Source organism: Penicillium roqueforti (assembly GCF_015533775.1).
Source record: "Penicillium roqueforti strain LCP96 04111 chromosome Unknown scaffold_18, whole genome shotgun sequence".
Taxonomy (NCBI): Eukaryota; Fungi; Ascomycota; class Eurotiomycetes; order Eurotiales; family Aspergillaceae; genus Penicillium; species Penicillium roqueforti.
In genome coordinates, this window is record NW_024067582.1 from 366178 (window position 1) to 386955 (window position 20778).

General features: G+C 48.4%; 7 protein-coding genes across 7 annotated transcripts; 4 read left to right on the forward strand and 3 right to left on the reverse strand.

Annotated features, from left to right (window-relative positions):
• Positions 1-2528: 2528 nt before the first annotated feature.
• Positions 2529-4837, forward strand: LCP9604111_6737 (putative C6 transcription factor; the record flags this gene model as incomplete). The annotated part of the gene is made up of 3 exons (XM_039074691.1): positions 2529-3011; positions 3068-3556; positions 3626-4837. 3 exons carry the CDS (start codon positions 2529-2531, stop codon positions 4835-4837), a joined length of 2184 nt encoding a protein of 727 aa, XP_038927376.1.
• Positions 4838-6530: 1693 nt separating this feature from the next.
• Positions 6531-8243, forward strand: LCP9604111_6738 (carotenoid oxygenase family protein; the record flags this gene model as incomplete). Its single annotated transcript, XM_039074692.1, has 2 exons — positions 6531-6584; positions 6639-8243. The coding sequence occupies 2 exons, from the start codon at positions 6531-6533 to the stop codon at positions 8241-8243; spliced, it is 1659 nt and encodes a 552-aa protein (XP_038927377.1).
• A 482-nt stretch (positions 8244-8725) lies between these two features.
• LCP9604111_6739 (ACT domain-containing protein) lies at positions 8726-9148 on the forward strand (the record flags this gene model as incomplete). Its single annotated transcript, XM_039074693.1, has 1 exon — positions 8726-9148. One exon carries the CDS (start codon positions 8726-8728, stop codon positions 9146-9148), a length of 423 nt encoding a protein of 140 aa, XP_038927378.1.
• Positions 9149-9591: 443 nt separating this feature from the next.
• Positions 9592-11938, reverse strand: LCP9604111_6740 (putative chromatin remodeling complex subunit (Rsc9); the record flags this gene model as incomplete). Its single annotated transcript, XM_039074695.1, has 3 exons — positions 9592-11447; positions 11509-11847; positions 11905-11938. The coding sequence occupies 3 exons, from the start codon at positions 11936-11938 to the stop codon at positions 9592-9594; spliced, it is 2229 nt and encodes a 742-aa protein (XP_038927379.1).
• Positions 11939-13036: 1098 nt separating this feature from the next.
• Positions 13037-14657, forward strand: LCP9604111_6741 (uncharacterized protein; the record flags this gene model as incomplete). Its single annotated transcript, XM_039074696.1, has 4 exons — positions 13037-13255; positions 13325-13459; positions 13524-13779; positions 13840-14657. 4 exons carry the CDS (start codon positions 13037-13039, stop codon positions 14655-14657), a joined length of 1428 nt encoding a protein of 475 aa, XP_038927380.1.
• A 163-nt stretch (positions 14658-14820) lies between these two features.
• Positions 14821-15681, reverse strand: LCP9604111_6742 (uncharacterized protein; the record flags this gene model as incomplete). The annotated part of the gene is made up of 1 exon (XM_039074697.1): positions 14821-15681. The coding sequence occupies one exon, from the start codon at positions 15679-15681 to the stop codon at positions 14821-14823; it is 861 nt and encodes a 286-aa protein (XP_038927381.1).
• A 570-nt stretch (positions 15682-16251) lies between these two features.
• On the reverse strand, positions 16252-18912 carry LCP9604111_6743 (putative C6 finger domain protein; the record flags this gene model as incomplete). The annotated part of the gene is made up of 5 exons (XM_039074698.1): positions 16252-17129; positions 17188-17777; positions 17836-18279; positions 18334-18446; positions 18514-18912. 5 exons carry the CDS (start codon positions 18910-18912, stop codon positions 16252-16254), a joined length of 2424 nt encoding a protein of 807 aa, XP_038927382.1.
• Positions 18913-20778: the final 1866 nt, after the last annotated feature.

The window sequence follows — 20778 nt, forward strand, 5'->3', positions numbered from 1 at the left end:
GAAGGGACTAGGGATTAGCGGGCCCATTCTCACGTGGCGATCAGTAGAAAGCGGGAATTTGTGTCGTGCATTGTAACTATAAGGGATATTTGTCATGTCCGCTGCACACCGTACACCGTAAATTGCAGATTATTGTCAAGAGTATACGGCGTATACTTCTACGTACGGAGTACAGGTTCCCTACGAGGGAAGGTAGGAGGTTGAAGGATGCCCTGAAGACCACATGGTCTCCGCATGGCATGAACTTTGTTTTCAGCAAAACGTTCTCTGATTCGTCGATTCAAATGCTTGATCCATGCTTGCTTTGTCGGCCTATATGTACATAATAGGAATCTCTCCCCTGCTTGGGATTGCATCACTGCAGGTGGGTGCGTGGAACCCCCAAAGCGTGGGAATAATTGCTTTTTTTGAAAAAAACTCTGAGTAGCGATTGGTCCACTCGCGGCCAAGATCGTCTTACCCCCATAAACCGGGCTACATTGTCGTGGGTGTCCTATGATATAAAATCAATAGCGTCAAATAACCCCCCCATCAAGACCCTACAAGACTCGGGTTTCTTCGTTTCAATAGGAGCAGGAGGGGTTAGGGGTGGGGCAATACAATCCTATTGTTCTTGCGATCTGCACTTACTTCTGCAGCCCATTTTTGCATCTGAACAAACCTGGAACCTGAAACTCCAATCTCGGGGAGTTCGGGGATATATCTTGATTATTCAAACATTTGAATATTTACTGCCCTAATTACAACTTCACGACACAATACTCCATATTTTTGCAAAGGCTCTAGCTCTCGGTGAAATCGAAAACTCTGAAGGATGCCGATCTAATTCGTATATTCCCAACCGGGAATGGGCGGCGCGCACGGTGCCGGAGTATTTGAATTAATCGACGGTGAAGAAAAGCATCGACTATTGAAGGATAATACGGAGTACTTTGCGATCATTTTGATTGTGATCTAGTGATGTCCATTATACATTGGAAAGACGTTATCATACGTTATAGAGGAAGTAAGCTCGGTATGGCTGCTCCCTACTGTTATTCTCATTGGTAATATTATCCTTCTACCTTTTTGAAACCCTAGTAAAAAAGACGTCTAAATAAGACATCAGAGTGTTATTTTAAATAAAGCTTATATCGCGAAAACTGATATGATTTGAGTTCGCAGCTCGAACCAATTTGCGCGTGTCCATGGCCCCACAAGTACCACCTTCACTAGGACTTCTCCGTGTCCTTGGGTAACGACTCTCTTTTCTGAGTAGTCTCTGTAGAGATACAGAAGAAGTTCAAAGGGATATCACCTCCAGGATAGTTTGGTTTGCTCATCTTCCCACATTGGAAGGTTGAGGTGACATTAAGATTGTGCCGGCTCATGATGGCTTCAATCTCCGGGTAAAGTGGACTGATCCTCTGTTCTAGGGCAGGCATAGTCTCCATTTTCACCGGTAGAGGTAGTGGACTAGTGACACTGACCGCTAGATCTCGGAGGAGTGCATGTACTGCTCCAGACTCATATCACCCTCCGACTCTTCTGATCCACGAAGATAACGACGCCTTTTGCGAGGCGACAAAAGAGTTATGGCCCTGGGATGGTGCGAAGGCCAGAGGATAGGAGCTGGATCAGCCATCACTGATAAGTCAAGAGAACGATAAGAAGCTTCAGCATAAAGTAAAAAGAAGGAGGATATGCCGGATCGAACATTGCAGAAGTGCTGTGAGGATAAGAAGAGCAGATGGTATGAAGAGAGATGGAGGAAGAGAGAGAGCAGGAACGAGAGAGAGCAGGAACGAGAGAGAGCAGGAACGAGAGAGAGCAGGAACGAGAGAGAGGTACCTGATAGCAAACTGATCCTACTAGCTACCATATCCCTATAGTATTCTCACCACATCGACCATGATACCATCCAAGTACCTTTCTATAAAAGTTTAGAGATTAGAGATATATCATAGGTTTATGCGGTGCCTCTATCTAGTTCTAAATTCTACCCTATCTATCGTCACCTTAACTTCTTCGTATAATTAATAAAAAACAGTTAAAAAGACATCTGAAACAGTACCAAGAAAGACTATTATTCTTATTGATTTAGATATGTATAGAAAGGTACTTAGGCACATAGTCACCCATTTCCATCCTTGTAGGTTATCATCATGACTCATGATTGGTTAGTATGGTTAGCCTCAAGCATGCAGATATAATATTGCCCGTATTGTAGATTGCACCGCTTAGCCTACCGCCTTTTTGACGTTTTACTGATTAACTCTGCCGATTCATCACTTTTTTCTTTTTTCTTTTTTTTTGCATTTTGCATTTAAGGTGCGCAGATCATCCGCAAATACAGAAAGTGCCAATTCAAGCCCTGGTTGGCCAGTAAAAGCTAATATGGATCGATAGCTTCGCGGGGGTGGCGCAGAACCTCGCATGCAAGTGCCTTGGATCTTCGACAAGCATGGATGTACATTGAAAAAATTGAACAATCCATCTCAAGTCCATTTACCTCATTTCCAGCCACACAAATTGTGTTCCGGTGAATAATGGCCGATCCCGTGGGCCAAGTCGGGACAACCCACTCACGGTCCTCCGCACCACGGGTCCGCCTCACCTGCGAAGCATGTCGCCAGCGCAAAGTGAAATGCGACAAGTTGAGTCCTTGTACAAGCTGCCAGCGACTTGGCCTCGTGTGTATTCCTGTGGAACGTGCGCGTCTACCCCGCGGCCGCGCGCGAAAGCCTGAGCGGATTGTAGGCTCGGACAAGGAACTATCCGAGCGGGTAGCGAGACTCGAGAAACTTCTAAAGATAGTTGCAAATGAACGAGGTGATGAATCGCATATTTCCTCCATTGTCCATGTGCCTTCGCATTCATCCACACAGCAGGAATCGGTGGCGGAGGCCAGCACGACCGGTCCTGATACTCACCAGGATCACGACTACTTGCCCGGTGCAGCCCAGCCACATCTTCCCCGCCCTTCAACTGCGTATGTGGGGGGTCCATTTTGGGAGGATATCATGCAGCAAGTAAGTTTGTTAAACTTATGATTTGCGGATGTGATTGACTCATGTCACAATCACAGACCCAGGAATTGCGCAGTGTCCTGGAAGATCGTCTAGAAAATGAAAACCACGATATCAAAGATTCAGCGTCTGGTTTTGGTGTGTCGGTTCTGAGCTCAGAAAGCCCCGACAGTTCGTCGAACTCACCCCAGGCCAACAGTCGATTAAATCTTCAACCCCAAATCCGGCACAGGTTATGTGATATTTTCTTCCGCAATGTCGATCCTCTGTTCAAAATCCTACATCGGCCGTCGCTCCAAGCATTTATTAGGGATGGCAAGCCTTATCTTGACTATGAGCAGGATCACCAGGCACCAGCCACCCTTGCTTCGGCTATTTATCTTTGCGCTGTTTGTACTCTTGACGAAGTGGAATCTCAGTCAATGTTCAACACGAGCAAGAAGATAATAGTCGCAGAATTCCAAAAAGAAACCGAATCTGCACTCGCAAAGGCGGACTTTGTCACGACGAACGATCTCACTGTTCTGCAAGCTTATATTATCTCTCTGGTCAGTACAACTACAATTTTATCGTCTTCGTGCTCCTTCATCTTGAAATTCTAATCTAAACCCTTCTAGCTCGCCGCACGATCTCAAGACCAAAGTCGAAGGGTCTGGACTATGTTGAGCATGGCACTCCGAGTAGGGCAGGCATTATCTCTCCACATGCCCCAGCCGCCATTCACCGTACGCCCTTTTGAGCACGAGATGCGCAAACGAGCATGGCTGGGAATCGGCCTTCTCGATGTAGCAGCCTCCCTAGACAGGGCATCCGAGCCGATGATGCAATCAGCATGGCTCGATTACAACCCGCCTTTGAACATCAACGACGAGGACCTATGGTTTGACATGACATGGCCAATCTCCGAACACACAGAAGGCACATTTACCGACATGACGCATACCTTGGTTAGCGCAGCGGCTGCGTCCGTGACTCGAACTCTTGCATTTTCGGACGTCACAGAGCCAGCCGTAACTATCATGAGTTTGCGGCAGCAAGTCGTCCACGATTTCCAACAAAAGACGTCAGTACTTCTGGGAGGCTGCAGGCCCGACCTGTCGGACTTCCAGTGGTACGCGCAGAAGACAGCATGTCTTATGGGTAGCTGGCTGCAGCTAGCATGTCTCCGGCCGCTGCAACGCAGCTATAATTTCATACCCCCGAAAATCCAGGAGAATGCTCTTCTCAAAATCGCAGCTGATAACCTGCAGTGCTCGCAGGAGGTATACAACCACCCAGGTTCCAGGTCCTGGCGGTGGTACCAGTCGATGTGGGTTCCGTGGCACGCATTGGCCGTGGCTCTTGCCGAACTCTGTGTCTGCAAAAGTCCCACGGTGATGTCAAAGTACTGGACAGTCGTTGAAGATGTCTACCACCGCTCGCGGCTCGTAATTGCAGATTCTCAACAGGGCATGCTCTGGAAACCTTTAGAGAGGCTCATGTCACAGGCGAAAACGCAAAGAAATCAGCTTCTCGGTATTGATGCCTCTCGCCAAGAATACTCTTTTGACGGCATTTCTCCCGAGCTTTTCTCGGAACAATCTGAACGTCAACAGGATCTTACGAACTTCTCGCTTGATTTGAGAGAGGCCGTCGATGGACCACGAGACTCGCACGTTGCAGAAGTGCCGACTTCCTTTGCGCCGGTGCCCTGGCCCAATGTGTGGGATGCGATGGATTTCAGCGACCCGACTCTGCAAAGTAGCTCCGATGACACGGCTTGGTTGAGCTATGAGAACTTTATCGACAATGTCTACGATAGCGTCGATTCCATTTTCTTGCCACGGTGAAAACTACACATCGGGGAGCCAGTGAAGGGGAACTTGGATTGCACAGAGATGCCTATCCTTCAAAGCTAATATCGTATTCGGTAAGCGAGCTGCGCACGCAACCGAGCTGCGCACCCCAACCAAAACGCGTCCGTAAATTAGTACCTAATCAATTCAACCACCTACCATGCCACCAATATGCTCCCGATTGTCTGTAAAGTCAATAGAGTAGGAGGGCAGGGTCTTATTAGCTATTAAAGCTTGAAAAAAGAAGAGATTACTTCTATTCATGGAATTGTGTATACCTTTAGTATACCCGAGTCTATACTCTATATACGCCTATATGGTATTTAATACCATACAATTTCATATACTAACTCTTCTAAATTAACTATAATTAAAGATGAATCTATTAAAAAATAGTTACACCAAATGGCACTTTTAATGACTTTAACGAAACAGAATGAAAATCTTCAATGCGGGCCACGAAAGGCGAGGGAGCCGTCAAGAACAGATTGTTGGCCTTTCTAATCAGCCAAAAGCGAATTTCTGAAGTCGAGCATTAATTTCCGTACGAGTTGGGTAAAGCGTTGCAGGGCCAAGGTCCCAACTTGACTCAGCAACCTTAGGGGCATCATTATTCACACCTGAACTTTCGGCGTCCGGGGTCCCTAATAAAGCCTGCGATATGGATGGCAAGGGAAGCTCGTCGCCGAGAAGGCGTTGATAAGTACATTGTCTTTCTCGTTGGGTGCATTCCGCACACGGAATTTCCCCATTACAGGCTTTCCTGAGGCTTGCACAACTATCACAGGCACGTTTGTGTTTTCCACCGCGCTCCGGCTCGGGGATTGCATGGCCACTGTCCACACGGGCCTTGCACGATTTCCAATGCCTCCGTAGCACATCTCTAGGTGTTTTTGTCAGCACACATGACAGGGTGAGATATCTCTCTTCGGAAGTGATGGAAGATGACACACCCTCGGCTTAATACAGAGCCGCAAAATGAACAGATGTGGCTCTTCGCCGTTTGATCTGTGGCAAGTCATTACTGTATCCATCTGAGTATTATTGGAAACATACGAGTAAGGGCATGGCGTTTCATATGGTCTAATCGCTGAAAATTGGAGGGACATTCTTTACATCTCCACATCTTTGGGCCTGTTGTGGTCTCTGGCTTTTGTACTCGTTGCTTCATGGGGGGTTGGCGTCGGTTTAATAGAAGGCTCCGAAAAGGTGACAACCTCAGATGTGGATCTCACAAGATAGATCATTTGCGGAAGACGGGCTATTAACAGCCATCGAGTGGGTATATCCCGCCAAGATCCCCTGATGAAACCAGAATTGAATATGCAATCCGAGATTCGAAGTCGGTTGTAGACTTGGCGCGGCTCAAAGCGACGATGATGAGCGAGACTCGGTAATTCGACGTTGGCGATTGGCGAGCTAAAGGGAGAAGTCGGTTGTGAGATTTAGCCCGTCGCGATTGCCCCGCCCATGACGAACACAAAGATTAGGCCCAGCAGACAAGTCTATTGTTTGAGAAATATATAAAGGGTGCATAGATTGTCCACTTATCAATCTCTTCAGTAAATCAGATTCGACAAAACGACAAGGGGGAAGAAACAGAATTGGTGGCCTAAAATATCAGGCAACAATCTCAAGACACGTCACATTGGAGAATATGCCTTCTATTGGCCCAGATCCAATAGCCATGGAGAATGATAGGACAGAAGATTATTATAATAACTGGCCCAATGACAAGGGTGTAAGTGAAGTGATAGTTAGAACCCCCGAATTATACATGCTCATCCCTGTTTAGTTCGATCCTGAATACGAACAGCGCAAACCCGTCGAGCTCTCTGTGATAGGACATATTCCTGCCTACGCTGCTGGAGTTCTGTACCGCACAGGTCCAGGAAAAAGCCATGTCGAAGCCGAGAATGGAGAAACACTGCGTCTCTCCCACTGGTTCGATGGATTCGGTCAAAACCATCGTTTCCAGATCTTTGCTCCAGATGACTCCTGTACTTCACCTCGGGTTTTCTACAACTCTCGCTTCTCAACCGATGACCAGATCGAACTAGCAAGGAAGACGGGATCTCTGCGCACGATCAGTTTCGGACAGAAACGCGATCCCTGCAAGAGCGTCTTGGGCAAAGTCCAGACTGAATATGTCGCGCAACCCACTCCGTCGAGTAAGAACATATCTGTCACCCTTTCGATCAATGTTCCAGGCCTTGATCCCAAGCCCGATGAGTCGAAGTCAGCTTCTCGGTGGAGTGATTCCCGAGCAATCCGAACCCTCTATGCGAAGACCGACTACAACGCCTTTCAAAAGCTCGATCCAGAAACCCTGGAGCCCATCGGCCTGGCCTCGCAGACAAGTTTACACCCTGAGCTTTCGGGGCACCTCGCTGCATCTCATGCCCGATCCGACCCTATCACGGGAGACATGTTCAATTATAATCTCACGCTGGGACCAACCTGTACATACCGTGTTTTCGGGGTCTCGGCTTCGACTGGGGAAACCACAATCCTAGCAACCTTCCCCGCAACACCTGTTTATATTCACTCATTCCTCATCACGGAGGACCACATTTTGCTATGTTTGTGGAACTCGCACATAAAGCCACGGGAGTTTGACTCCTCGTTCATAGATGCGATCTCGCCAACAGACCCAAGTCAGCCGGCAGTGTGGCATGTCATTGACCGTAAGCATGGCAAGGGATTGATCGCGACATACGAAAGCCCTGCGTTCTTTTGCTTCCACACGGTCAACGCATGGCTCGAACCCTCGAAGGAGAATCCGGCGGAGTTGGATATTGTTGCAGATGTCGTGAGAGCCGACAGTTCTGAATGTTTGCAATCTCTCTATTATGAGAATTTGATCTCTTCATTGGATACAGCCAAGGCCTTCCAAAAGAAGAAAGACGATTCTTTCCGTTCATCATTTACTCGGTTCCGACTGCCTGCGGTGCCTTCCGCCCCATGCACCGAGCCCAAGAAAGCAATAGTCGAGTGGTCTGTTTGCAAATCGTTGTCGCCTGAGCTGCCAACTCTGAATCCGAAAATTGTCACCCAGAAACACCGATATGTCTACGCTGTGACCTTCCGCGGAGAGGCAACTCTGACAGATGGTATCATGAAGCTCGATTGTGATACCCAGCAAGTGCAGCTCTGGGCATGCCACGGCCAATCGCCTGGCGAGCCCATTTTCGTCGCTAACCCCGAAGGCACTAGTGAGGATGATGGCGTACTTCTTAGTGTGGTTCTCGACGGGATGCGTAGCAAGAGTTATCTGCTCTGCCTCGATGCTCGTAATTTGTCGGAGCTTGGTCGAGCAAATGTCGACGGGGCCGTTGGGTTCGGATTCCATGGACAGCATGTTCCGACTGTGGGTGGAATGCCTACAGGTGACTACTAAGTGTGAAGTTCTTTTTCGGATATTATTATTGCTAGTATTATTACGTAGATTGACATCTGTTAAATTCCATAGTCTAGTCTTAGCTTGTTAGCTCTATATAAGCCAGAATTCAAAAGAATATTTCGATGAATCACTCGTTATGCGGTTATCGCCCACCTCATTGCTTGGCTACATTGTTGAACAAGAGAGACTGATGTAATAAGTAAATAGGGAAATGATAGTACGGGGACCGAGTATTCTCTAAGGCTTATTATTGTTATAGTACAGTTAAGAGACAGATCGCCAACGTTAGAAACCTAAGGAGTATTCAGGCAAGTTTACATTTTTTTCCTATCACAAACATCTATCAAAATTTCGCGTAGATCCTATATTGTGCTCTCATTGGTTAATTTCTTCGAGCTAAACCATGCCCCAAGATGACATCCACTCCATATCCCTATATATCATTCATCAGAGCTACTTATTCCACTTCAACTTCCAAAATGGCACCTCCAGGTGAAAAAAATATCTCAATTCTTCTGGCAACAATGCAACCAAGCCTAGACCCAGCAATCTACGTCTTCCTCACAACCAAATCACCCCTCCACTCACTACCTCTCTCGACACTCCAACCGCAACTAATCGTGCAAGAAGAAGAGGGAACAACGATCGTGACAACAGAAGCGCTCGCCACGTCGCATGACTTCAACGAGCCAATCTTTCCCTGCAAGAAGATCTCCCTTACTATCCACTCCAGCCTGGAAGCCGTCGGCTTGATCGCTGCCATTACTAACCGGCTGAAGGACCACGGTATCAGTACCAATGTTGTCAGCGGTTATTTCCACGATCATATCTACGTACCCGTTGCGAGGGCGGAGGATGCGATGCGGGTTTTGGAGGAAGAGGCTGCTGAGGCGAGGGGATGAGGGGAAAGTTGTTTTGCGTATAGGTTAAAAGACTCAAATCAAACGGATGTAAAACGAAAAAAAGCGTGGATTAAACCCTGATCCTCAGTTTGCTAACTAACGAATCTCGAATGTCTATCTCAAGAGACGCCGAAAAAGTCAGACATCCCACCCCCATACCCATACCTAGGTAGTAATGCAGCTCCGCTTTTCGGGGGCCTTTTTGCGCGCGGATTTAGGCTTAGATCAAAGCGACAAGCCTTTTAAAAACAAAGCAGAAAAAAGAAAACACCACCAATGTGGGCCTGGCTCTTGGATATTGTACATTGAGACAAGGGAGAGGACCTGGGAACCATAAAGACAGTGAGAACATGAATAATCAGGGTATTAATCGTACAGAGATATTGATTCATGATAAACGAAAAAGAAGCCGTTGCGACACCGGAAAACATGTAATAGGAAATTTAATAGTCTACCTCCTTCTCAATCACCATGATTAACTCGGTAAGTTCCTTGCGCAGCGCACGATTCCGGTCCCAGACTTCGACGATCTTGGGGCGCTGGCTCGTGAAGCAGGCCTTCTTCCAGGGAAGTCCACCATATTTGGACGTGGTCCGATTCGGCAGGCCCCGGGCGATGTTGCGCAGCACCAACGCAGCCTTGTAGGCCACGCCAAATGGCTCGCCCTTTTCGTTGATCGGTGTATCCATGTAATACCATTTGCGGACGATTCGCTCTTGGAGAACCACACGCTTGGCGGTTGTGGGCTGTGCGTCGGCGGGGCGGTCTTCGGGCAAATGCGAGGAAACATGGCCCGCCACCATGGATGTGTTGGCGCTGGGCCCAGATGCTCGGAACCGTGTGCAGTGGTCCCATTGGCACGTATGGATGGGAGACTCTGCGGCGTCAAGCTTATACTGGCCGGGAGTGTCTGTGGGTTCCAGGGTCATGTGGTCGCCGAAAACATGGTTCCGGAGATCTGTCGGAGATGTGAACGCACGCTGACACATCTTTGAGGGCTTTGAATTGTCAGCCCATCTGCAATAGGAATAGGGGAAGCCCTCGAATGTGTGCGCAGTTTCTAGAGGTCGGATGCCCTTGATAATGAATTTGGTGGCAGTGCCGGGGCCATTGATGACCTGGGCCTGGGCATTTGTGAATGTATTGCTGACGTTTTTGATAAACTCTGCAGCGGGAAGAACACCCCCTCCAGTGACACGGGGATCTGCAAATCGGCTCTGGTAGGCTTGCCATAAAGCGATCTGTGTGATCTCGCATTCTGAATCCTCGATGAAACAGCAACGGAGCCATTGGGAGCTTCGCTCTGGTTCGGACAGTTCCATGAGCTTTTCCAAAAGCTCGGGGGATACACGGGGAATGTCAGTGGGTGGAGGTGCAACTTTTTCTTCCTGGAGAACAGTTTCTTTTTTGGTGGGTCGTGCTTCATAGGTCAAAAGCGCGATCATGCGAGGAACGAAGACGATTGGGAAATTGACAACATCCATCAATGTCTCGATATTATCATGACTGAGCGTGTACTGATACCAAAAGTCCAGTGCACCACTCAGAATATCCTTGTCGAGGTCAAGGAGCGTGTGATAATACATCTGCTGGAGAGTCGGTCTGGTCAGGGTTTCCATGGCCCTGTTTGCATCCGCATCGTCCAGCTCAGTGCCGAAGTGTGTCAACGCCCACAAGGACCGCACAACGTGTGCGCGGTCTGGAGAGTCAAGGCAATTCACCAAAGAGATCCACAGCGGATCTTCAGGGTCAGTTCGCAAGAATTTGGTGACCTCTTCCGCGATATCCAGTGCATCATTTTTGATTTCATTCAGTCGCGGTTGATTGGGAGCATTGATCAAGATGACCAAGAAATCCCGCAATAGACCATTTGCATAACGCGACACATAAAACGCGTTCTCTTTCAGGAGCACCATGTTTCGCAAGACTAACGTGGCCTCTTTGATGTTTCTCAACCGATGATTGAAGTCGTAGGTCTCAAGACTGTCGTCCGGGAGGTTCACTGGGATTTTGCTAATTTTATCCAGAATATCCCGGGTACCATGTAACGAATTGAGCACATTGGCACGGTCTGTCGGCTTCCGGGGATCATACTGGAATTCCCACTTCACTCCCGTGCAGAGTTGTGTGATGTCAAGTGCTTTCTGCATCAAAGTTTCCGCAAGCAAGGGAAATCCTTCAAATTTGAATTTATCCCACCGCTGATTTGAAATTTGTACTAGGTGGTACAGCGCAAAGTCGACTTCGTCTGGAATACCTGACTGCAGGCCATAATGGGCACGTTTGTATATGTGATCCGCTTAACGAGACAAGGCCATCAGTATTTCTAGCCGATTCATGGGATGCATGGGGATACTGACTTCTTGGAACCTCGAGATATCTCAACGGGAAATAAGGGTCTTGATAATCCAATTGCCGGGGCATTTTCGAAGGGTCACGCACATGGGAAAACATGAGCGGTCGGTTCCCTGGGGTCGGGACTTCCCTCGTCGACATGGGCACCTGTCGATTGTCTTTTCCTTCCCAGCTATCGACTGCGAACTGCGCGCTTTGGGGATTGGCGGCCGGATTCATGTTTACATGATGGGGGCTGGTCGGCGGTTGTGGTGATGTGAGTCCATGATGGGTGTGTGATCGACGGGCAGGGGCTGTATCGGGGATGAAGGGTTGGTTGATTTTTGGAGCATGGCGTAAGCCCTCTGTGGGTGGTGTTAGTATAGGTACCACACCTGTCTGCTGAGAGATGGCAGTCTTACGTCGCAGCGAGGTGCGAGGGGTAGAGGCAGACATGGTGCTGCTAAATGAACGCGACAGCGTTGCGCCGTTCACGTTTTCAAACGCAGGGGGTGGTTCGGTTCTTGCAACGGATGAGATCAACAAACTTGACCTCGAGAATCCGAGAGAAAATCGGAGACAAGATCCTCTGGTCCCAAGATCAAAGACTTTGAAGAGACGGCTCGAGGAATGCTGCCCTTGATACGTCTTTATGTGCAAACGAGTCGAGCAGGAAAAATTGCAGGGGCGTCAAACTTGCGACTTTGTGGGGCTGCTTCAGGGTCTGAGTACAAAGGCGATAGAATGTTGATTCTGACCGAAAGAGGTGATGGCGACGGCCAGTGACTGTGGCTCGGCTTGAGTCGCAGGTTTCGCGCGTTCAAACCTGAGAACACTGGATGCGACGGTGAAAAGAGCAAAGTGCTCAGCAGCAACGGCAGTTTGAAGGGAGTAGTAAATTTGCGCGTCGGCGATCAAAGTCAGCGATACGTTTCAAAGATAAAATAATCGTCAATGCCTTGCGGCCCTGGAGGGCTAGAGCTGGGCTTGCGATCAACGGCACTGATCAGCCAAAAGTCCGCGCTTGTCCAGAGCGCGTTATCGGATTATTGGTTGTTCCTATTGATGACTCAGCGATGTATGTATTGGGGCCTCAGGCTGTCACATTCTTCAATAATTGTTATTTTGTCCACAGACACAATAGAAACAATAGAAACAATGATCAGTCTTCATGTCCTGATTGTATTCTATGCTCATGTTTTCTTTTGGAATGATTCAACCAACGAAGCTGACAAAGTTTACATAGAGTGTTCCTAGGGCAACAGTCATATCTTTTCGAGTCTCAACATGACTTTCAAGAATTTAAATATTTTGGAATGAGATACAAGGCAAGACATACATTAATCTTACAGCAAGTGGTTTAGCTACACTCTAGTTATACATGGTAATGGGGTGGGCAATGCTAATTAGTGGGAGTGCTGACGGAGAGTTCTCTCAATCTCGCCCTCATCATGAACATCATTTCACTAGCCACCACGCTCATTCTTCATCTATATTATATCCATTGATGACTCCTCGGCCTTTACTCTTTGTGAATTTCTCTTAGTCTATAGGATGCAGCATCTACAGCCACCCATCATCCCTCCTCAGGTCCTTCGCTTAGCCATTGCCAAGTTCTCTCATACAACCACTGCCATCGACCATGTCGGTCCATTGACCTGGAATCATGTCCCTGGGAATGGAGACCTCGCTTGCATCTTTGAGAAGTTTCTCGATTCCGGATCTGTGCCATCGAGGATGATTCAGAAAGTGGTTCGAGGTGATGGTATCCTGGTACACTTCACTTACACATAAAGCTTGACAAGAGTCAGTAATGCTGAACATCTGGGTTATCGAATTTAGGAGCAGCTTGATCTCGTATTCTTCACTCGCATGGCAGGAATGCAGGCCCGGCTTATTCCACCCCCAAGGTCACACTTTGCTGTCGTAGTAAAGTCGCCTTGTCTTGCAATCAAGTATCCTCACGGTGAAACACATGTGTGTATATTCTGATATCACTTTGGGTGGTGATTCCTAACTAAACCGTCCTGTAACTCTGCAGATTCGTCGGTTTCAGATCAAGTTCACAACAGAGCGTGACTACTTCATGGCCTTGACTCTTCTAGGCGAAATCAACTGTCCATTGACAGAAGGCAAAATACCAGTCCCAGCAATACAACGACTCCCTTCAGTGTCATCATGGACGTCGGGGCATCTCTCTTCAATTGCCCCCCGGACTGCAAATACGGCGGCAACTTCAACTAGCAGCAATGGAGTCCACTTCTACCCCACGGGAGCGTTGGGGTCTGGAAGGACAAGTATGTAACGATTCCTCTGACCATCGCTCGAGCAGCGATCTCACACTTTGACTTCGATAGCACCCATTCGAGCATCTTCTCCCGCAAGTACTATTTCACACCCTGTGTCCAGATTGGGCCCTGTGCCAGCTCTCAACCTCCCATCCCAAAGCATGGGACCGGTAGATCTATCTCAACCACTGCATGCATCTGCTCTCGCACACATCTCAAACCAGGAACCCGAGCCACGAAGCTCTCAGCTTTCCACCATATCTGCAATCCATGACGTCGACCAGTTAAACCAGATGCTCCCTCCTAAGCGAGATCTGCCCTTCTCAAAGCCAACTGCAAGAAAGCCGCACGCTGCAAGCTTGTCTCGAGCAGCGCAGAAGCATCCCCAGTCAGCTCCGCCGCCAATTTCGCAACCCACTAGGCCAAACAAAGACCCAGAACCTCATCCACCTCATCTTGAGGTCGAACCCAATGATCATTATAATTTGCCCGATCCGGATTCCCAACTCTTGTCCCAAACAAATGCTTGCCCCGAGGCGAGCCAGCCATTATTGCTCTATGAAGAGCCCCCTGCTTCCCAAAACACAGCTCCGGTCTGTGAATCCGCCGAACAGATATCTCAAGTACCTAGCGTTCAGGATACATCGCAAACCCAGAATAAGCAAACTAACTTGAACTGCAACCATAATCCGGCTAGCAATCCAAACGACGAAGCACCCACCATGACCGAAGACCATCTTGTCCGGTATCTTTCTTCACCAACAGCTGAGCGCATTGCCTTTCTTGAGAACTGGATGTCCGAGTTGATTGACGATGACAGTTTCATGACTCTGTGCGAGGATGTAGATGGAACATGGAGACGATTTGCATTCGGACAAAGGCAATGAGGGATGACTGCTATTCGCTTGTTCTCTGGAATACCGTATCTTATGTTCCTAGTATCTTATTTTCCTAGTTTATATCATATCATAACATGCCATGTCATGTCTTGTCTTGTCATGTCATGCTATATGGAGAAAATCAACTCGATCTTCATTGTGTATGTGATGTTCAGGCGACAAACTGGAAAAATGACGCATCATCCATGTCTTCAACGCGCTTTACCTCTGAATAACTACCCTTAAGAACATCGACTTTATAGTAGAAAAGACCATCATTCAGGACAAACATGCTTGGCAGACCCCTCGGAACTAAAAAAAGACCCCCGTCCGGCTCGGAACTATATCCAATAGTGTAATGGAGCTTGCACCGAGAACATCGATCGAACCTAGTATGTCCCTTGCAGCCTTCATCCAGGTACGCGGCAATACTAGGTTCCATCAGAACGACCAGATATTTACCCTCATAGGAGCGGATCCGTGTCTTCCCATCATGTTCAGAGAGCTGAAAACACCTCCCATCACTGTACGGATTTCCACCAAAATATAGCTTGGTTTCCAGCTCCCCAGCATCACCGGACCAGATACTATCGCCGGTAATGGGATATAACGAAAACCATTTATCGGGGTGGTAAAGATCGACTCCGTCCGCGGAAATAGGATTGCCCGGATCAACGACAGGATTTGAAATTGACGGGGGAATGGGAGGTTCGGCATCGCCATAGTCTCCCGCTGGGTCAATTTGGACTTTGATAGCGTCATGGGTGTGGTCCGTCCACTGCCCGTCCTGGGCTAGGTACCGCGACCCATTGCGGATGTAAAATACGTCTCCTTCATAGTCGGGATAGTCAGTGAGAGCGCCGACATATGTGCGATTGTGAATTATCGTTTCTCCGTCGTCGGAAAGGTAGAACAAAGCACCACGCGCATGGTAGTCTCTGCATATCTCGAAGTCGTTGCCGTGATAGTGAATAGCAAGATATTGGCCAGTGACGATAAATCCGAATGGCCTGTCAAAGCCTTCATCCTCCATGTGGGGTACTTCCACACTAGCAAAGAACTATTCAAGATTAGCATAGCTATTTGACTCATTGAGGTAGTGTCTATACGGGGAGGTCAAAGCAACAGGAATAGTAGCGTGGTCGTAAGTAAAGGTGGGATAAGGAAAACCCTACGCAGTACTATAGAGGCTTTCCCGTCAGCCGAGCCTTAGACAGCCCCTGGTAAAAGTCGTAGTCTGTGGTGAAACGGCAGCGAGATGCAGGAGAGAATTGACAGTCGCCTTGTTTGTTGAGTTTGCATCGAACCGGTAATTTCGAAATTTCGAAACTCTTTGGGTAAGCCACCTCGCGCCTGGAATTGGATACATATATAGATCATATATAAACGATATTCCATTCAAGAGCTAGATCCCCTCTTTTTGACCGAGAAACGACTACAACATAAGATATAAAAGATATCATCGAAGCCTGAGCCATAGGGAAGCCCAGCCAACGCAAATATTACATAATGAGAAACGATTTCTGAGGGGCCTCCTTTATTCAGACAAAAAAAGTAGACACAAGGATTAAGCGGAGAAGACGGGGCTTGATCGCGAAACAACTCAACGTGTACGACGGTAGATCAACCCAGAGAAGACGTTCAGGTAGCCCTCCTTAGTGAGCATAGTGAAGTCAACAACAACACGACCCGATCCGCTCTGCGACTGGGCCAACTGAGGAGCGATATTCTGCTCCGTTTCGCCATGCTCATTGGAAATACCTGGCGGGGGCGTGGACGGCGCGTTCTGACCAACCGAGCCCTCGGCGCCGACAGCAAGATCAGCAAGGTGCTGAAGAGAACGCTGCTCATTGGGGCCCATCACAGGCTGCTGGGACTTGGCGAGACCGCCGAGCTCAGCTTCCTGGAGCTGGCTCTCCTGGGACTTGATACGGCGCCACTCAAGGAAGATGCGGATCTTGGCATCCCATTCCGGGGTGCTGAAGATATTGTCGAACTCGGAACCCTTTGCTGCACGCTTGGAGCGGTAGTCGAGGATCTCTTCAACTTTTTCGAGGGTAGCCCAGCATTCGCTTGCGTGTTCTGGGAGAATGGTCGCCTCGAGAAGAGTCATTGAAGCGAGCGCGAGACTGTGAAGATCAAAGGGGGATGGGAGGCGGGATTGCATGGTTGACTTGTGCATCTCGTTGATTACCTCCTGCGCGCAGAATATGATCTCGTACGGGCTGTATACAAAGACGTGACGCTTGATGAGCAAACGGACGGTCCAGTAAAGTTGTGCTTGGAGGCTTTCGTAAAGTGGGCGAGTGGTAGAGTTCTCGGGTAGCTCGTGGATCTGGAATATGTCCTCCATCTCCGCTAGACGCTCCAGAGACGAGACTAGGTTCGCGCCGATGATACGACCCAGGCCGGAGTTAGTCTGGCAGACGTTGTGGTCGACATTGACCAAAGTGACCATCTCCGAGAGGAATGTCGAGTAAGCTGGAGCGAAAAGGGTCAGTGAAACAGTAAAATTGTAAACCAAGGAAGATCAACATACACGCAATTCCGGTTGTGATTTGACCAACAACCCTTGCATCTTCACGGCCGCCAATCTCATGACCCCCCAGAACGGTAGCATCTGCCACACTCATAGCATACCACCGGGCCAAGATGACCAAAGACACCCAGTTTCGCCGGGTGAGATTGGCATCCGAGTCGACGTCGGGATCTACAGATCGCTTGTTCTTGAGCTGGCCTTGGCTCTTGGCCAAATCGTATCCGAGCTTGTTAGCGGCTTGGACTAGGCTGCCCTTGGGTATACCATCTTTGAGAACAAAATTATCCGGCCCACGCGTGTCACAGTCGATGATCATCAGCAAAAGAGATTGAAGCCAGATTAGGTTGACGGGGGTTGTATGGATAATCAATGGCTGGCGAGTGTGGAACATGAGGAGATCCTGAGCATTATCAAAGCCATTAATCTTCTCGAAATTGCCAGCCACACGAGACATGTCAGTGCGAGTAACGCTGTACAACGCATGGCAGAAAATTTCCTGTGCCTCGCGATTGCATTGGTGCAAAAGCTCCAACGTTCGCTCCTTGGTGTGGGGAAGAATTGGCAGCAGGGTGTGAATCTTCTGATAGTAACTGCAATCCGGTATGAGGTTAGTTTCTCGTAATTACGAGGATTACACATTGCACGTACGCATCAAGAGCTCCTTCATCCAAAGTCACCGGTGTCATATCATCATCACCTTCATGCTTTGGCAAATCCGTCATCTCAAGGCCGCTTGGGAGGTCATTCTCATGACCCGTGGGGCTCCAGAACAGATTACCAGGTCTCGGTGCGCTACCGTTGGCGACGGCTGGGTTGTACGGGTCTGCCGCTGTCTCGGACGCGTCGAAGGCATTTTGCGATACGCGAGCGTTGAAAGAAGGTTGTGCAAACGAGGAACTGGGAAGACCTTCGAAGACCGAGTAAGTCCTCTTGCGATTGCCCGAGGTCGATTCCACCGGCGAAGCGAAATCCTGGTACCCTCTCGGTAGCGATACCTCGTTCATGGACTGGTAGGGCACGTCAGGCTGCACGATCCCTGGTTGCATCTGGTTCTCTAGAGTATGGAGTCGCTCGGCAAGTTCTTTGATATACCTGTGTCTCTGTCAGCGCTGGCGATTCTTGTAGTGGTGCACTTGTTGTTCCTACCCTTTACTAGGGCCGCGTTTCATCGGGACGCGACTGAACTGGCACACAACGCCGAGGCGTCTGCAGTTGGAGCATGTTTCAAGGCCGGTTTCTGAGCTTGCATCGCATCGAACCTGTAAAAGAAAACGCGTCTTAGCTTTTCAGGTTTCACAGTCGCGTTTGGGGGAGTTATTATCGTACTTTCTTTCGCCGGCACTCGTCGCAGGCCCTTGAGATCTTCGATCGTTTGCGCGCACTCTGTTCGCCATAGCTCAAGTCGTGATTGGGGTCGACGCCAACCTGTTGACTTGGGGGGAACTGGAGCATGTGCTGATGCTGGTGTTGATCCTCCGACGAGGTTCGACCCATGTCGGCAGCGTTTGAGGAACCCAACACCATGGACTGGCCATGATGAACACCGTTGTTTGTTTCGCCGAGACCTGGACCGGACGCATCACGCGAAAGTTCTGCGGACAGCAGTTCGTCGGTGGTCATTTGGCGGTTGCCATAATACGAGGGCACACCCTGCGCCATCTGCGCACCGTTAGGAGACGGGTAAGAAGGCGCCGGAGGCATATCAGACTGCTCGCGAGAGTTCATTGTGTGGGATGAAACTGAAAACCTCAAGTAAAATGATGGGTTGTGGGCAAAGCGGGCCTCCGGGGGATGGAGAGAAGATAGTGTAGGACGCGAGATGCAAGAAGTGAAGTTTTAACTAAAATTTCGTGGGGGGTGATTTTCAAGGGGGCTAGCGCGGAGAGCGCCGCATTAAGCAACAACATTTGTACAGAAGTTTCAAAGGAATTAGATATTATTTTGAAGCTATATACAGTTGTTTGCTTCCCCGAGTCTTTTTTGATGATCGCACGGAGGACGGCCTTTCGTTTCTGCGTGTCGAACGGATTAATACTATTTCCCCTTCGGCTTCGGATGAACTACCACGTACAAAACGATGTTAGCACCCATGCCATGCCACTTTATTCCAGGGGGCAGTGAGTATCAATCATGCTCTCAAGACCGTCGAATGTCATCGGACTCGTTCACACTGATATTGATCTGATGCGCGAGATCAGTCAGGTGATTTTCCTCATAGTACTATAAACTCATCGTTCTGAAAACCTAGTGCTACAAGTCCTTGATTACTCTACTCGTCCACCCTTAACTAGTGGGAGTAGTGGGGGTCTTACGTTCCTATGTTGTTGTTATCTACATCCCTATATATTCAAGAGTCTTCTTTGTGGACAGAGACAGATATTAGTATGGAATTGGCCACAGAAAGATTCGCATCTACCCGACAACTAGTTTGAGAGTGATGAATGATTTAGTTGATTTTCTAAATCAAGCTATTCCAGCCTGATGTCAATAGTGGTATGCTTACCATAAAATAAGTTGGAGTTGCTATTTCTTCATTTGAGATATGTCAAACCAAAGAGTATGAGTATCTCATACTTTCTCGCTATTCGCTATTATTATTACCCGGATCTGGTTTTTTCGGGGGCAATAACCAGCTATGTATGTTGTATGTGCTAGTTGAGGTCAGAGCACCGTTTTTTTACGTGGAATCATGTAAAGGGGTGATTAGAGGTCAACGTAATGCAATTCAACCAAATTCGACTCCATACATCATATGTTAGATCAGATGATTCAACCTTAATATGTTGTACTGTACAGATGGATAAAGACGAACAAAACCTGTACATACGGAATACCACGTAAAGAAACCCAGTGTCCACCGCAAGATAGCGATTGGCGGGTAAAAAGATGCAGATCAGGGCCCAAACTCTCTGCAGGCCGCCCGAAGCAGGGACACTGACGCCATCGACCCGCTTTTGCGCTATGACATGCATTTTGGTATGGTACTTGTATGTACTCGGTATTTGTCGCACGTAATCTGATATTAACTTTTGATGCACACCTACGTGGACTCCTTCCACTGGATGCTTTTCTCTTTCCTATCATTTTCCATTACTAGTTGTGTGTGCCAAGGACATGGATGAAAAGATAAACTAGGGAAACTTGCAGGGATTATGGAAAGTTCCTCATGTACCTGGCTCAAGCGCACCCCTGAAACATTATGTCCTATAATAGATTCAGCCCCAGCAACTAGGGTTACCGTAGCACAAACACAATGTTCATATGTAAGTATGAGAGAGTATGAGTCGGGATACTCCGTATGCGGCCCCAGATTTAGGTCCATATTTTGCTAAGTGGGGTGAGTTCGTCAAGATTAGACGCCAATTTTTGTGTATGTTGTAAGGGAAATTCCATGTAGTGGCTACGAGTTCGGTCATACTATACACCCGGTTGGGGCTGCCAGTTTGGGCGTGAAAAAAAGGCAAAGTTTAAAAAGCGAGAATAGAGAACGAGGAACAGGAAACAAGACTAGTAGATTAAAAGAAGAAAAACTAAATTCATTCTCACGATGTGCGTTGGAACCTCTTAGCAGCGATGGTTCCTGTAAGTGGA